Genomic DNA, 17,500 nt, shown 5'->3' with positions numbered 1-17,500 from the left:
AGAGAGAGATAGACAGAGAGACAAACAAACAAAGAGAAAGACAGACAAACAAACAGAGAGACAGACAGAGAGACAGGCAGACAGACAGACAGACAGACAGATAGACAGACAGATTGAGACAGATTGATTGACACACAGGCAGACAGACAAAAGAGTCTGAGACAGACAGACAGACAGACAGACAGACAGACAGACAGACAGACAGAAAGACAGACATACAGACAAACAGACAAACAAAGATATACAGAGAGACAGACAGACAGAGAGACAGAGAAACAGACAGACAGACAGACAGACAGACATACAGACAGACTGTCATAGACAGCATCAACAGACCGAGAAACTGACATATACACTTCGCTAAACTATTCTATTGTTAACAAACAAATATATTTTAACATATACATTGATTGAACTGCACATGTAATGTGGTCATAGCAAATCAATACTTTTTGTGATTAACCATTTAATCAGACGACAACCACAAAATGAAGCTACTGTAGTTAGTAGATAACATTCATACATCATATCAACACATACAACCACAAAAATTTGTAATAAATGTACTTACCACAGTCGTCTGGTTAATATCAGCACCAGCTTGTAATAACATAACGATTATTTCATAAGAACCAGAAGTCGTTGCAGTCATTAGCGCTGTTTCACCCTGCAATGACAGCAGCTATTATTCATTACTATTTCTATTTGATGTAATGTCTTCTTAAACAAATCTCATCACATCGTTATATCTCATTATCTGTATTCAGTTATTCATGTCAGTCTTACAACAAATTGATTCATTAATTACAATACATGAAGACAATACAAAATCACAACAGCAAAGTTTCTATACTAAGAGTGTCGAGGGCAAACTGCTCTTTACACAGTTATTTATGTACACTTAACCTTCCCTAATCCGGACAGTATGGGACCAGCCTCTGTCCGCATTCTAGAAATGTCCGGAAGATAAAGATAGCTAACGCGCGTTATATCCTTGGAATCCAGACCATTTTAATGTAAGGTTTGGTGAACGTCATGCCAGGTTTGCATACAGTATGCGTGTACTGTACACACACTTGTAATGTACATGTGTACATATGTAGTTTGTACTACAGTTACATACGTTACATACGCGTTCTCTTACACACTGGCACATGATAGTCAAGACGGCTTGAGAATTGAGTGTGTAGCTACATGAAGAGTTTCTTGCCAAAGTGCTTACTCTTGGGTTCCCAACACCTGATATGTGCTGGGTAAGTGTCCAGCCTAGGCAACTGTCCGGATGTTAGGGCTACGGATTACGGAGGTTTGAGTGTATAACCATAGCAAGACCATAAGCAGTCCTCATTATCCGAGGAACCAATTTGAAATATGGGGCGCGTTCGATTGGACCCTTTCAGCCTTTTCCAGAAGAGTCTGGAAGATACGCCGATCTTCCAACCTTTACCAGCTCCTGCGCTGGTAAAGGTTGGAAGAGGCGTGTGCTCTTCCAACGAGCAGCAGAATCGGTAGAGTTGGCTCTTTCAACTATAGCGGCAGAAGTGTAGAAGTTGGAAGAGGGTGTGCACATGGAGCATTTTTGGAAGAGGCTGGAAGAGCACAATCAAACGTGCCCATGACGCAGCCCAATTACGCTGCCATTGTTTCAAGTTATTCCCCAACCTCCATTCTAGGCTTACAACTTGAAAAAATGTACTTGACATCAACTTTCTGGAAGTGAGGTACTTTTGGTGTTTGGAGTGCATGGCTTGCTTTGCAGTATCCAATAGCCACCTACTCTGTCTCTACTGTGCGTCTTGGCAACACTTGGGCATCGACTTAGAGTGGCCACACTTAGAAAATCATAGAAGATGAATGTTTTCTTTTGCCTCATTCTAACTACAGCCCTGCATAGCTAAAGTCTTGTACTCGTTGGCTAAATTTCTCTGTCTTTACTCGTCCTCTTTCCAACAATATCCACAATCATTTATTAATGTAAACTGGTGATGCAAGAAATGATGCTTTTCAGTGTTTCCTTTGCTTTTTGGCCCATCTTTCAATTAACACTTTGATCGCTATAGATCTAAATAGATGGCCTCATCCATTGGCTTTCTCCATAATATTTGTAATTATTCTCTCTTTCTTTCATTGATGCTGCAATTAATTCAATGACCTTTAAACTGGTCCATCAGTTCCTTCTGCATCAATAATCTACAGACCTTAGGCTCCTATTTGTTGCATGTCTGTTTCTCATCACCCAGTCTCTCACAAACTGATGCAGGCAGGCAGGTCATAACCATGATGTATCTATTATGTATTCATCATGTTCACATGACAATAGAAGTCATCAGGCACAGACACTCAAGGGACACAACCGATCAGCATTACTCTATAGTGGTATTAGACTAAACGTCCTACTTAGGGATCCACACTAATATACTATGCAGTTGACAACATCAGACAGAGAAGAAGTCGAGATGTACAACCAATGTGCTCTGGTTGTATTGCACATGCGCATTACATGAATAATTCATTCATTCACTTTATTTATGTCAAAAGCACTTCCATCACAACAAAATCTAACTACAATACAGATTTCCAGGCTGTAGTAGCCTGTCAGACAGTTCTAATGACATTCAAATCCAAAAACCGCGAGTTCTCCTTCTGCAGACACATTGCCAACTGGATTGCCCAAGTTCTCTTAAATTGGTTACAGGACATATTCATTCATTCATTCACTCATATATATTTGAGAGATATTGCCATAACAACAGATAAATGTCTAAAAGAAACTAACCAGGGCCAAGAGACTCTACTATGATTTAGCTAAACCAAAAAAACCGTTCAGCTGGCAGGCTAACAGTTTCCTGGCCAATGAACGTTTTGCCCACAATGCTGAGGATCTTGTTCTGTATTCAGTCATCATTCATTCATTCTCAACACTTACTTTACGATTAGCTTTGTTGACTACCGCTCCTCTCATTAACAGAACATCAACGACATCCTTGAAACCATTACGACAAGCCTTCACCAGTAGAGGTTCTCTCTACATTAAAGTGAGGTAACATTAGCAAACAATAAACCGAGTCATTCAGTCAATAACATACCTGATCATCGCATGCATTAGGAACGGATCCCGACTGCAAGAGTCTTTCAACCTTATCGTCAACAGCCGAGACTATGCTATTACCCATGTCTGATGTGTGTACTCATTCTAACACATCAAATCAATAGTCACAACCAGTACAGAAATGCAACCTGTTTTTGCTAATGACAATCAAACTGTGACACCGACTGAGCTAATGGTGCCACTCATTAATATTAATACAAATAACACATCACTAAAATACTATGACGTCATAAACACAAAGTAAAAAGCAACGTAAAGCAAATTGTTTGACTAAGTATGACACTAAATCCTCTCTCTGCATCTAGAGTGCTCCGAGCATCTAAAAGCAATGTGAGGACAAACAAATTTCAAAAAGCTACAATCACAGTTCAATCACCTGTTGTGCTTCCCCCCCTATATATGAGTGGGTCAGTGTCACTTTTGGGGTCCAGTCTGAGTCTCAATTTTTGGTTTGTTGCCATGGAAACGGCAACCAGCCAGTGACGTCATTGGACTTCTAAAATTAAGGAGGCCAGCTATTGGGGTTTAACATTTATCTGTTGTCTAAAAGGTCACACGTACGTACTAACTAGGAAGCCACATCAACGCAATGCTAGACATACACCAATCACGTGCACAGCAAATCTTTACGATTTCACTCGCAAACGACAAATGAATCACTTTAGACACTTACACTCCGCCATATCGCCAACAAACGATTGCAATCGGAGCTCAGACTCTTGTATTCGGCGCACTTTTTGTGACTCTATCTATACGCATGCGCGTTCAGTCTAGTCACGTGCTGAATGATCTCGGTACAGAACACTTGTGACAAGTGTTGAGTACTATAGTCATCTCCAGAAGACTAGAAAAATTAGAATCAACCTAAAACGATTCTTGCACTAGAAATGCAGTGTACGACAAATCGTTTCATCTCTAGGTTGTTCAGGGCAACCAAACGTGAAATTTTTAGTTGCCCGGTCATTACTCTGGTTGCCCATACACTAAATCCATGACCGCTATTGCTATGCATGGTGATCTAAAGTGCGTTCACGAATTACAGCGACTGGTGGAATGTAGGATACACCCTAAGGCGTGGCGTAGTGCTTGTGTAAACGGATGTTATGTTGTCACAGAAGGCAATTAGCATCTATGTTTCAGAGCGTTTGGTGTCAATGACAGACTAGGTAACTATATTGTTGCGTGAAAGTGTACGTATGAACGTGTTGCCTCTGGCTGCCTCGCTGGCTTGAAATGCGGTTTGCTTCATGATGCAATGATATACTAAAAATTGCACTTTTGCTATAACCCATGACAACAGACCTGGATGTTTCTATGCGCTCACTGGTTGTATGTGTCAGTTGCCTCTTCTAGGAACAGCTTTAAGTACCAGATACGTACACTCATTCACTTCTGGCTCAGAGAAGCGTCTGGAAACCACGAGGACTTGACTAATTTGACCATACCAGAACCAAACTGACCAGCCATTTAGTGCATTCTTGAGCGTTGATGACATCCATTTGAGGACTTTGACCTACAGTTATGCTGCACAGCACAACACAGAGATTGGTGGGTTTACGATGGAAAACATCAAGCGTCTGTGTAGAGAAGGTCTAGCAAACGTTACTGTGGAAAAGTGGGCAAACTGCGTAAGGCACGTAGCCTCGGCCTCCCAGACCCGTGTAGCGCCGATACAAAATCGTCCTCCACGGCCGGGTCTGGGATGGTACCGCCTCTTCTCAATATATTGCGGTTGGTCCTAGGACCACATTAGTGTTCAGTTTCATAAATGCATACCTTTCCAATTACGGCCGTAATACAAGAACGACGAAGACATGTCGCGCTAGAACATCGTGTCGCATCCTGCTGCACGGGTACCTTTGTGTTTACAGTAGCTACGGTTTTATCATTTGTGTGTTAGTAGGGAACGCGAACGGGACGTTAGGAAGCACTTTCTTGTACTAGTGGTGCCGCGGACGCGATCGGCATGTGTCTGATCGCCGTGAATCCGCTGCGAGTAGCTGCTAGTCGCTCGTGGAGCTTCGAATTCGCGATGAAAATTCGCGATGCGCGCATCCGCTGTGACTCGATCGTCCGGATTCGATTCGACTTGCCGCGAAATCGCGACAAAACTTCGCCGTGAATTCTCCGCAAGAATTTGTGTAGTAGACGTGATCATGAAGTCGTTGACAATGCAGCTGGCTGGCTAGTGTAGATGTCGGAGCATCGGTTCGAACAAACGGCTCTACTAGGTGTCGTTACTGCCGTTGACAGGCGCAGAATACAAACCACGACGTGTAGGGACGTGAGTTTGCGTGAAGAGCGCACTACAAGTCGTCGTTTGTGTACAGTGTAGTCTTTGGTAGACGGCAGCTATGCATGAGATGTCTTCGTTGATTACAGCTGTAATTGGAAAGGTATGCATTATGAAACTGAACACTAATGCTGGTCCTAGGACCAACCGCAATATATTGAGAAGAGGCGGTACCATCCCAGACCCGTGGAGGACGATTTTGTATCGGCGCTACACGGGTCTGGGAGGCCGAGGCTATGAGGCACGTACGTGAGAAGGTGGAGAAGCCTTACAGGACAATACACGGTGTGTTAGACGACGTTGTAGAGCAGATGGTCATTGAATTCGAAGTTGGTCCTGAATAAGAAGATTCGTCTTCGTCTGAAACTGAAAGTTCCAAGGATGAAGAGTAGAAACGGACCCTAGACGCACTAATTCCTAGCTAGCTGACACCCCAACTGGGAAATTTACTGTGTTGGGTTACTGTTAACAGCCTGCTAGCTATAACAATTATGTTCTTAGCTTTATGCAATTAACCCTAATCCCGCCTTTCTCCGCCCCCTAACTCATTAAAATACAGGAAATTGGCTCTATTAACTTCAGCTACGTCTCTGTAGCCCAACAGTGAGTGTAATTAGATCCGGCAAGTGAAGAGCTTTCGATTGATACCAATATCCGCCCGGAGGTCAACATCTTTGTCGCGCAAATGGCCACATTCCACCAGTCTCTCTAATGCGTGAACGCACTTTAGGTAGTTGATGAGAATATAATATTATGTATGTACAGACAGGCAGACTAGAGCTAACAAGCAAACAGACACACAGTGCATACCAATCATTTACACTTTATCACATCTATTAGCATTAATATATTAACTTTGCTGTGTGCGTGTGTGTGTGTGTTGTGACTGTCTGCCTGTCAGTTTGTCTGTCTCTCTGTCTGTCAATGATAGTATATTTTCATAAATCGACACTAAAACATCCACATATACCCTACACTAAACGAATGTCCAGCTACCACCAATCAGTCTGTCTGTCTGTCTGTCTGCCTGTCTCTCTGTCTGTCTGTCTGTCTGTCAATAAAAATATTTTCAAACATTGAACTATTATACACCATCTAAGCAAAGCAACTAAATACTACCCAAGCCAATAGGGCTTGGTTCTACATACAACTCTTTATGTTTTTGCGGCTGTATCATGAAACAACCTTCTCTATTTTTCTGTCAGTCACTCTAGCATTTGATCGTTGTAGACACACAGAAAAAACAGATCTCCAGTATGTCTTAAAAGTTGATGCATTTGGATTTCCGTCTTCGTCTCTTTATAGCTGTGACAGTTTCTTCAAATAGTCTTCAGCTTTCTCTCCCCAACAGCCAAAATGTTCGAAGACTATAGACCCAAATGTTGGTCGAAATCCTCCAGGCAAAAGCTCCTGGTGGTACTTTTTGATCTTCAAATTCTCTTCTGCTTGCGGCTGATCTCTGTCTGTCTGTCTGTCTGTCTGTCTGCCTGCCTGTCTGTCTGTCTGTCTGTCTGTCTATTTGTCTGTCTGTTTGTCTGTCTGTCTTACACGTAATTGACAGTAAACTGTTTTATTAAAAACGCTAGTTGGCTGACCAGCAAAATACAAATCCAACAATCAGGAGTAAGCCTGCTGCTATTCATACATCAATACACACTCCAGCATGTATACACATTGTCAAGTAAAAAATACAAAATTCAAAGACACATGGGCTTCACTAGATGTGGCTGAACGAGAGCAACTTCACTGATTCCGTCCATCTTACCGATTACCATTCGTCTAGGAGAACACGCTGTATACTCGTCCGTCTCACAAATTTGACTGACAACATCGCGAGCTTCTGCTGCTGTCGGTCGTGTGGCAGGATCATCACTCATCAAGTGCTTACACAAGGAACGGACGTCTCTCTGACGGATGAGTAAGACTTGATCTTTTCTTTGCTCACGATCAGGAGGAACGAAGGTGAAGAGCTCGCATATCGTCACTGCCATGCTGTACATGTCGGTCTTCGTGCTTTTCGGTTGAGCTGGAACGTCGAGTCTCTCTGGTGCTGTGTATTGTGGACTGACAAGACCGACTGACAGTGAAGCATCACGGAATCGAGCCGCTCCTAGATCACCAAGTTTGGCTCTCATCATTGCTGTTACGAGGATGTTCCTTGGACAGATGTCCCCGTGAAGAATCTCTCTAGGTTGCTATGACGACAAAACAATTAATATAAAAATTTTAAAATAAAATTAATTATCTGCAATTAATTCATTAATAATAATTTTTTCAATTTATGTAAAGCATGGGTTTTTACTGCCCGTGCCTTGAAATTCAAAATTTAGCTCTGCAGGCCATTGCGCAGTAATAAAAACACGTCTGTCGACAAGATGAAAGTTAGTAGTCAATTGTAGCCATTGGCACAACTGGCATTGAGTGTGGGCACACACACAAACACAGCCACACACACACACACACACACACACACACACACACACACACACACACACACACACACACACACAGACACAGACACACACACACACACACACACACACACACACACACACACACACACACACACACACTCACAGGCACACACACAAACACAAAAAACACACAAAAAACACAGACAAACAGACAGACAGACAGACAGACAGACAGACACGCAAACACACACACACGCACACAAACAAACAAACACACACACAGACACACACACACACACACACACACGCACGCACACACACACACACACACACACACACACACACAAACACAGACACCCAGCCACACACACACACACACACACACACACACACACACACACACACACACACACACACACACACACACACACACACTTCTAATGGTAAACAGACCTGCATCACATTTAGCCAAAATCCAAAATTTGCAATATAAAAACAAATCTCCAACATGGTCAAAACCATCAGCTTAGTCTATGCTACTAGCTAGTAAGCATCAACATACTGTGGTATGTCACCTGCTAAGTCGATAAGCTACAAGTTTACTACCTACCAGCCATTGAGAACAAACAATTTGCGGTTAGCACCCTCGTCAAAAATTTAGTTACCATGGCAAGTAAATTTAAATTTGTTGCTATGGCAAATAGTTTAGTTGCCATTGCAACTAACTTTAGTTGCTACTTAGGGGCATGGCTTACCATAGAGTGAATGTAGTCGAGTCCACACAAAGTATCGTGTGCCATGTCGACTTTTTCTCGTAGAGTGAGAGACGAAACGTCGCCATGACATGCATCGATGACACCAGACATGGAGCCGCTCTGTAATTCCATTACAATCCACGCCTTCTTCTCTTCTAACTCCAGAGTGACACCACAAACAGCAGCAATGTTTGGATGATGCAACCGCCACGCTACAAACACCTCTTGCTGCAAGAGGTGGACGTATCGTGGAGCAGCAGCCAAATCGTCGTACAGACGTTTGACAGCAACAGGACAGCCACGCCAATATCCAACACAAACAACTTAGTCACACATCAACAAGCAAACGATTAGAACAAATAATGAGAAATATGAAACAAAGGCAATCATGTCACCTCCATATGATCCACGTCCTAGTTCTGTGTCAGTCAGTCGAATGTCGTGTGAAGAGATATTGAGGACTTCGCTTTCTTTCCTTTGGTTGTTTCGTTCGACTGCTGCTTCGGCATCAGACAGCAACTCCTCAATGTTTGCCATTCTCCTTTGTTCTTCAGTTAGCAATTGCTGTAGATGTTCCTTCTTTTTGTTCTCTCTTCTCTCTTCTTTGCCTGTTTGTTCTCGTTCTCTTTGCAGTTGCTCGTCTCTCAATGCTTTCTCTAGATCAGTGATTTGCTGTCTTTGACGAGTGATTTCTCTATCTTTGGTTGCACTTCCTCCTCTCAGTAGCTCTATCTGTTGAAGTAGTTGTTTTACCAGCTCTTCATTTGGAGACTGTTGTAGAGGTGTTCTTGTTCTCGTCTGCCAAGCAAAGTACAGGAGTTATCAATAAGACTAAGCAGACAAATAATGCACTTAAACACACACACACACACACACACACACACACACACACACACACACACACACACACACACACACACACACACACACACACACACACACACACACAAAAACACACTTACCAAAGGGGCAACAAACGACGAGATTGTATCAACAACACGTCTGTTGTTGCGTATCTCAGCTATTTCTAGTGCTGTTCCTCTCTGCCAATACACACACAACATCCAGTATCAGAATTAATCAAACACCTTCCATAACTGACACATTACAGTACATGCTAATACATTTGGACATAAGCCACCATACACTGACTGCAAAATTTCACGTTATCTGTTACACTGACAGTAGCCTGTCTCACCCCACTGACTGCATTGACATCACATCCATTTGCTAATAAGAGACTGACAATATTGGAGTGATTCTTGTAAGCTGCATAATGCAGTGCTGTCGCTCCAGCCTACAATCATAACAACAACAAACATAAAGCCAAACAAACACAATATACATAGAGACAAAGAAACATCAAAAGAAGACTGACTGATAAACGAACTGCATGACAGATTGACTGACTAAAGGAGACAACCAACAGGCAAATAATGCTAAACAGAAAATGAATAAACAAATTAACAAAAGACGGCTGACAAATAAATACAAACAGACAGACAAACATGAGACAGACAGACAGACAGACAGACAGACAGACAGACAGACAGACAGACAGACAGACAGACAGACAGACAGACAGACAGACAGATAGACAGACAGACACAGAAACAGACAGAGACACAGACAAACAGAAGACAGGCAGAGTGACAGAGAGACAGACACAGACAGAGAGACTGAGTGAGACAGAAAGACAGAAAAACAGACAGAGAGATAGAGAGACAGACAGACAGACAGACAGACAGACAGACAGACAGACAGATAGACAGACAGACACAGAAACAGACAGAGACACAGACAAACAGAAGACAGGCAGAGTGACAGAGAGACAGAGACAGACAGAGAGACTGAGTGAGACAGAAAGACAGAAAAACAGACAGAGAGATAGAGAGACAGACAGACAGAGAGACAGAGAGAGACTGACAGAGATACAGATAGGCAGCCAGCCAGCCAGCCAGCCGGCCAGCCAGCCAGCCAGTCAAACAGACAGACAGACAGACAGACAGACAGACAGACAGACGGACAGACAGAGAGACAGACAAACAAACAGAAAGACAGACAGAGAGACAGACAGACAGACAAATTGACAGAGAGACAGACACGAAGACAGACAGAGAGACAGAGAGACAAAAAGACAAACAAAAAGACAGACAGAGAGACAGAGAGACAGAGAGACAAACAAAAAGACAGACAGAGAGACAGAGAGACAGAGAGACAAACAAAAAGACAGACAGAAAGACAGACAGAGATATACAGAAAGACAGAGAGACAGACAGAGATATACAGAGAGACAGAGAGACAGAGAGACAAACAGAGAAACAGCGAGACAGACATACAGTCAGACAAACAGACAGACAGAGAGACAGACAGACAGAGAGACAGATATACAGACAGACAGACAGACAAACCGAAAGGCAAATAGACAAAGATACATACAAACAAACGAACAGACACATACAGACAGACAGACAGACAAGGAAACAGACTGTCTCAGACAGCATCAACAGACGGAGAAACTGACATATACACTTCGCTAAACTATTCTATTGTTAATAAACAAATAAAATTTAACATATACATTGATTGAACTGCACATGTAATGTGGTCATAGCAGATCAATACTTCCAGTGATTAACCATTTAACAAGACGACAACCGCACAATAAAGCTACTGTAGTTAGTAGATAACATTCCAGTGATTTTCCTACAATACATTTGATGCGTCCCAGTACGCATTTGAGGAAGTTGGGACGCAGATTTCAGACAGCGGGACACATCCCATTATGTACATTCTTGTCTACTAGGAAGAACCACTAAACTGCTAAACCCTGGCTGCAAGTGCAACAAGGCGCTCATTAAACCACTGGTTACAATAAGAGCTGCTCTACTATAGGTCAAAAGGTTTTAGCTGTTGATCAGACGATCCTACAAGACAATTGGATAATGACCATCGCTCCACCCATTGCATCAGAATATTGCTTTGATATGCAAAGTTCATTCTTTGGTTTCCTTTGCAGGAACGGCTTGTGGTAACCTAATAAACTTAAATAAATAACTAATAAATGAGAGCCAGATATATTATAATCATACTACAGGTGATGACAGAAACACAGATGTAGTACATGTAAAAAAATGAAAAACCAGAACGCAAATGCATCAACAGTACACGTACTGTGTACTTCAATTTAGTGTTTTTGTGAGCTGAAAGGTTGGGTTAGCACAACCCACCACCAACTCTAGTCACGCCTTTTACAGTGCGGATAAATATGAACATATAGATGAGGACGCAAGTTTTGAGGAGGCTAAGAAAATCACTGCATTCATACATCATATCAATATATACAACAACATAAATTTGTAATGAATGTACTCACCAAATTCGTCTGGTTAATATCAGCACCAGCTTGTAATAACATAATGATTATTTCATAAGAACCAGAAATCGCTGAAGTCATTAGCGCTGTTTCACCCTGCAATGACAGCAGCTATTATTCATTACTATTTCTATTTGATGTAATATCCTCTTAAACAAATCTCATCACGTCATTACATCTCATTATCTGTATTCAGTTATTCATGTCAGTCTTACAACAAATTGATTCGCTAATTACAATACATGAAGACAATACAAAATCACAACAGCAAAGTTTCTATACTAAGAGTGTCGAGGGAAAACTTCTCCTTACACAGTTATTCATGTACACTTAAACCTCCCTAATCCGGACAGTATGGGACCAGCCCCTGTCCGCATTCTAGAAATGTCCAGTAGATAAAGATAGCTAACGCGCGTTACATCCTTGGAATCCAGACCATTTTAATTAAGGTTTGGTGAACGCCATACCAGGTTTGTATACAGTATGCGTGTACTGTACACACACTTGTAATGTACATGTGTACATATGTAGTTTGTACTACAGTTACATACGTTACATACGCGTTCTCTTACACACTGGCACATGATAGCCAAGACGGCTTGAGAATTGAGTGTATAGCTACCTGGAGAGTTTCTTGCTAAAGTGCTTACTCTTGGCTTCCCAACACATGATATGTGCTGGGTAAGTGTCCAGTCTAGGCAACTGTCCGGATCTTAGGGCTACAGAGTAGGGAGGTTTGAGTGTATAACCATAGCAGGACCATAAGCAGTCCTCATTATCCAAGAAGACCAATTTGAAATATGGGGCGCGTTCGATTGGGCCCTTTCAGCCTTTTCCAGAAGAGTCTGGAAGGTACGCCGATCTTCCAACCTTTACCAGTTCCTGCGCTAGTAAAGGTTGGAAGAGGCGTGTGCTCTTCCAACGAGCAGCAAAGTCGGTAGAGTTGGCTCTTCCAAATATAGAGGCAGAAGTGTAGAAGTTGGAAGAGGGTGTGCACACGGAGCCTTTTTAGAAGAGGCTGCAAGAGCACAATCAAACGCACCCATGATGCAGCCCAATTACGCCGTCATTGATTTAAGTTATTCCCCAACCTCCATTCTAGGCTTACAACTTGAAAAAATGTACTTGATATCAACTTTCTGGAAATGAGGTACTTTTGGTGTTTGGAGTGGCTTGCTTTGCAGTATCCATTAGCCACCTACTCTGTCTCTACTGTGCGTCTTGGCAACACTTGGGCACCGACTTAGAGTGGCCACATTTAGAAAATCAAAGGAGGTGAATGTTTTCTTTTGCCTCATTCTAGCTACAGCCCTGCATAGCTAAAGTCTTGTACTCGTTGGCTACATTTCTCTGTCTTTACTCGTCCTCTTTCCAACAATATCCACAAACATTTATTTATGTAAACTGGTGATGCAAGAAATGATGCTTTTCAGTGTTTTCTTTGCTTTTTGGCCCATCTTTCAATTAACACTTTGATCGCTATAGATCTAAATAGATGGCCTCATCCATTGGCTTTCTCCATAATATTTGTAATTATTCTCTCTTTCTTTCATTGATGCTGCAATTAATTCAATGACCTTTAAACTGGTCCATCAGTTCCTTCTGCATCAATAATCTACAGACCTTAGGCTCCTATTTGTTGCATGTCTGTTTCTCATCACCCAGTCTCTCACAAACTGATGCAGACAGGCAGGTCATAACCAGGATGTATCTATTATGTATCCATCATGTTCACATGACAATAGAAGTCATCACGCACGAACACTCAAGGGACACAACCGATCAGCATTAGTCTATAGTGGTATTAGACTAAAGGTCCTACTTAGGGATCCACACTAATATACTATGCAGTTGAAAAAATCAGACAGAGAAGAAGTCGAGATGTACAACCAATGTGCTCTGGTTGTATTGCACATGCGCATTACATGAATAATTCATTCATTCATTTTATTTATGTCAAAAGCACTTCCATCACAACAAAATCTAACTACAATACAGATTTCCAGGCTGTAGTAGCCTGTCAGACAGTTCTAATGACATACAAATCCAAAAAACCCCGAGTTCTCCTTCTGCAGACACATTGCCAACTGGATTGCCCAAGTTCTCTTAAATTGGTTACAGGGCATATTCATTCATTCATTCACTCATATATATTTGAGAGATATTGCCATCACAACAGATAAATGTCTAAAAGAAACTAACCAGGGCCAAGAGCCTCTACTATGATTTAGCTAAAACCAAAAACCCTTCAGCTGGCAGGCTAACAGTTTCCTGGCCAATGGACGTTTTGCCCACAATGCTGAAGATCTTGTTCTGTATTCAGTCATCATTCATTCATTCTCAACACTTACATTACGATTAGCTTTGTTGACTACCGCTCCTCTCTTTAATAGAACATCAACGACATCCTTGAAACCATTACGACAAGCCTTCACCAGTAGAGGTTCTCCCTACATTAAAGTGAGGTAACATTAGCAAACAATAAACCGAGTCATTCAGTCAATAACATACCTGATCATCGCATGCATTAGGAACGGATCCCGACTGCAAGAGTCTTTCAACCTCATCAACTCTGTTATCGTCAACAGCCGAGACTATGCTATTACCCATGTCTGATGTGTGTACTCATTCTAACACATCAAATCAATAGTCACAACAAGTGCAGAAATGCAACCTGTTTTTGCTAATGACAATCGAACTGTGACACCAACTGAGCTAATGGTGCCACTCATTAATATTAATACAAATAACACGTCACTAAAATACTATGACGTCATAAACACAAAGTAAAAAGTAACGTAAAGCAAATAGTTTGACTAAGTATGACACTAAATCCTCTCTCTGCATCTACAGTGCTCCGAGCATCTAAAAGCAATGTGAGGACAAACAAATTTCAAAAGCTACAATCACAGTTCAATCACCTGTTGTGTTTCCCCCTATATATGAGTGGTTCAGTGTCACTTTTGGGGTCCAGTCTGAGTCTCAATTTTTGGTTTGTTGCCATGGAAACGGCAACCAGCCAGTGACGTCATTGGACTTCTAAAATTAAGGAGGCCAGCTATTGGGGTTTAACATTTATCTGTTGTCTAAAAGGTCACACGTACGTACTAACTAGGAAGCCACATCAACGCAATGCTAGACATACACCAATCACGTGCACAGCAAACCTTTACGATTTCACTCGCAAACGACAAACGAATCACTCTAAACACTTACACTCCGCCATATCGCCAACAAACGATTGCAATCGGAGCTCAGACTTATGCGTTCGGCGCACGAATTGTGACTCTATACGCATGCGCGTTCACTCTAGTCACGTGCTGAATGATTTGAGCACTGTCATCTCCAGAAGACTAGAAAAATTAGAATCAACCTAAAACGATTCTTGCACTAGAAATGCAGTGTACGACAAATCGTTTCATCTCTAGGTTGTCCCGAGGCAACCAAACGTGAAATTACTCTGGTTGTCCATACACTAAATACATGACCGCTATTGCTATGCATGGTGATATATATATATATATATATATATATATATATATATATATATATATATATATATATATATATATAGTTGATGAGAATATAATATTATGTATATACAGACAGGCAGAATACAGCTAACAAGCAAACAGACAGACAGTGCATACCAATCTTTTACACTTTATCACATCTATTAGCACTAATGCATTAGCTTTGATGTGTGTGTGTGTGTGTGTGTGTGTGTGTGTGTGTGTGTGTGTGTGTGTGTGTGTGTGTGTGTGTTTGTGTGTGCGGACGAGTGAGCCTGTGCATGGTGTGTGTGTGTGTGTGTGTGTGTGTGTGTGTGTGTGTGTGTGTGTGTGTGTGTGTGTGTATTTGTGACTGACTGCTTGTCAGTTTGTCTGTCTCTCTGTCTGTCAATGATAGTATATTTTCATAAATCGACACTAAAACATTCACATATATCCTATACTAAACGGATGTCCAGCTACCACCAATCAGTCTGTCTGTCTGTCTGCCTGTCAGTCTGTCTGTCTGTCAATACATATATTTTCAAAAATTGAACTATTTTACACCATCTAAGCAAAGCAACTAAACACTACCCAGGCCAATAGGGCTTGGTTCTACCTACAACTGTTTATGTTTATGTGGCTGTACCATGAAACAATCTTCTCTATTTTTCTGTCAGTCACTCTAGCATTTGATCGTTGTAGACACACAGAAAAACAGATCTGCAATATGTCTTGAAGGTTGATGCATTTGGCTTTCCGTCTTCGTCTCTTGATAGCTGTGACAGTTTCTTCAAATAGTCTTCAGCTTTCTCTCCCCAACACCCAAAATGTTGGTCGAAATCATCCAGGCAAAAGCTTCTGGTCGTACTTTTCGATCTTCAAATTCTCTTCTGGTTGCGGCTGCTCTCTGTCTGTCTCTCTGTCTGTCTGTCTGTCTGTCTGTCTGTCTGTCTGTCTGTCTGTCTGTCCGTCTGTCTGTTTGTCTGTCTGTCTTACACGTAATAGACAGTCAAACTGTTTTATTAAAAACGCTAGTTGGCTGACCAGCAAAATACAAATCCACCAATCATGACTAAGTCTGTTGCTATTCATACGTCAATACACACTCCAGCATGTATACACATTATCAAGTATAAAATACAAAATTCAAAGACACGTGGGCTTGACCAGATGTGGCTGAACGAGAGCAACTTCACTGATTCCGTCCATCTTACCGATTACCATTCGTCTAGGAGAACATGCTGTATACTCGTCCGTCTCACAAATTTGACTGACAACATCGCGAGCTTCTGCTGCTGTCGGTCGCGTGGCAGGATCATCACTCATCAAGTGCTTACACAACGAACGGACGTCTCTCTGACGGATGAGTAAGACTTGATCTTTTCTTTGCTCACGATCAGGAGGAACGAAGGTGAAGAGCTCGCATATGGTCACTGCCATGCTGTACATGTCGGTCTTTGTGCTTTTCGGTTGAGCTGGAACGTCGAGTCTCTCTGGTGCTGTGTATTGTGGACTGACCAGACCGACTGACAGTGAAGCATCCCGGAATCGAGCGGCTCCTAGATCACCAAGTTTGGCTCTCATCGCTGCTGTTACGAGGATGTTCCTTGGACAGATGTCCCCGTGAAGAATCTCCCTAGGTTGCTATGACGACAAATAAATTATAAATAAAGCTAATTTTTTGCAATTAATTAATTAATAATAATTTTTCCTAATATGTTTACTGACCAGGCCTTGAAATGCTGTCGTTGAAACATGTGATCTTCAATCAGTCGGGGAGGCCAAACTTTCCCAGTGTGAACGTTTATGAAAGTCTACCAAAGTAGATGCCCCTAGCATTTAGAGTATGTTATCATGCTGATCATTGCTTTTAGCTAAAGGAAACAGTCTGCTTCTAATGGACGTTGTGTCCATCTCCTTTCGGATTGACTTTTATGCTTTTGTGCTGGCTATGCATTTACTTTGAAATACGTAATGATTCTTATACTTGTGGGTAGATAGAGATGAAAATTTATATTGTAACATAAACGGATTTGAATGTTGTGTGCACGAGTCACGT

General features: G+C 41.8%; 3 protein-coding genes across 3 annotated transcripts in view; all 3 read right to left on the bottom strand.

The window, feature by feature from the left end:
* Positions 1 to 3,859, bottom strand: part of LOC134198522 (probable serine/threonine-protein kinase DDB_G0281745) — a 7,893-nt gene extending 4,034 nt beyond the window's left edge. Inside the window, exons 1-4 of the mRNA XM_062667935.1 lie at positions 3,783 to 3,859; positions 3,087 to 3,193; positions 2,927 to 3,025; positions 572 to 667 (exon numbers count right to left, since the gene is read on the bottom strand). Coding sequence (XP_062523919.1) covers positions 572 to 667; positions 2,927 to 3,025; positions 3,087 to 3,173 — 282 coding nt within the window. The 5' untranslated portion in view covers positions 3,174 to 3,193; positions 3,783 to 3,859. The remainder of the gene's footprint in view (positions 1 to 571; positions 668 to 2,926; positions 3,026 to 3,086; positions 3,194 to 3,782) is intronic.
* Positions 3,860 to 6,999: 3,140 nt separating this feature from the next.
* Positions 7,000 to 15,232, bottom strand: LOC134198459 (probable serine/threonine-protein kinase DDB_G0281745). The gene is made up of 9 exons (XM_062667865.1): positions 15,164 to 15,232; positions 14,459 to 14,577; positions 14,299 to 14,397; positions 11,948 to 12,043; positions 9,770 to 9,868; positions 9,534 to 9,614; positions 8,967 to 9,369; positions 8,572 to 8,894; positions 7,000 to 7,597 (listed from the first exon to the last, which is right to left on the bottom strand). Exons 2-9 carry the CDS (start codon positions 14,555 to 14,557, stop codon positions 7,100 to 7,102), a joined length of 1,698 nt encoding a protein of 565 aa, XP_062523849.1. The 5' UTR covers positions 14,558 to 14,577; positions 15,164 to 15,232; the 3' UTR covers positions 7,000 to 7,099.
* Positions 15,233 to 16,362: 1,130 nt separating this feature from the next.
* Positions 16,363 to 17,068, bottom strand: LOC134176246 (uncharacterized). Its single transcript, XM_062642926.1, has one exon. The coding sequence runs from the start codon at positions 17,023 to 17,025 to the stop codon at positions 16,588 to 16,590; it is 438 nt and encodes a 145-aa protein (XP_062498910.1). The 5' UTR covers positions 17,026 to 17,068; the 3' UTR covers positions 16,363 to 16,587.
* Positions 17,069 to 17,500: the final 432 nt, after the last annotated feature.

Source organism: Corticium candelabrum, chromosome 2, assembly GCF_963422355.1.
Source record: "Corticium candelabrum chromosome 2, ooCorCand1.1, whole genome shotgun sequence".
Classification (NCBI taxonomy): domain Eukaryota; kingdom Metazoa; phylum Porifera; class Homoscleromorpha; order Homosclerophorida; family Plakinidae; genus Corticium; species Corticium candelabrum.
This window is presented reverse-complemented; position numbering and strand designations above follow the sequence as displayed.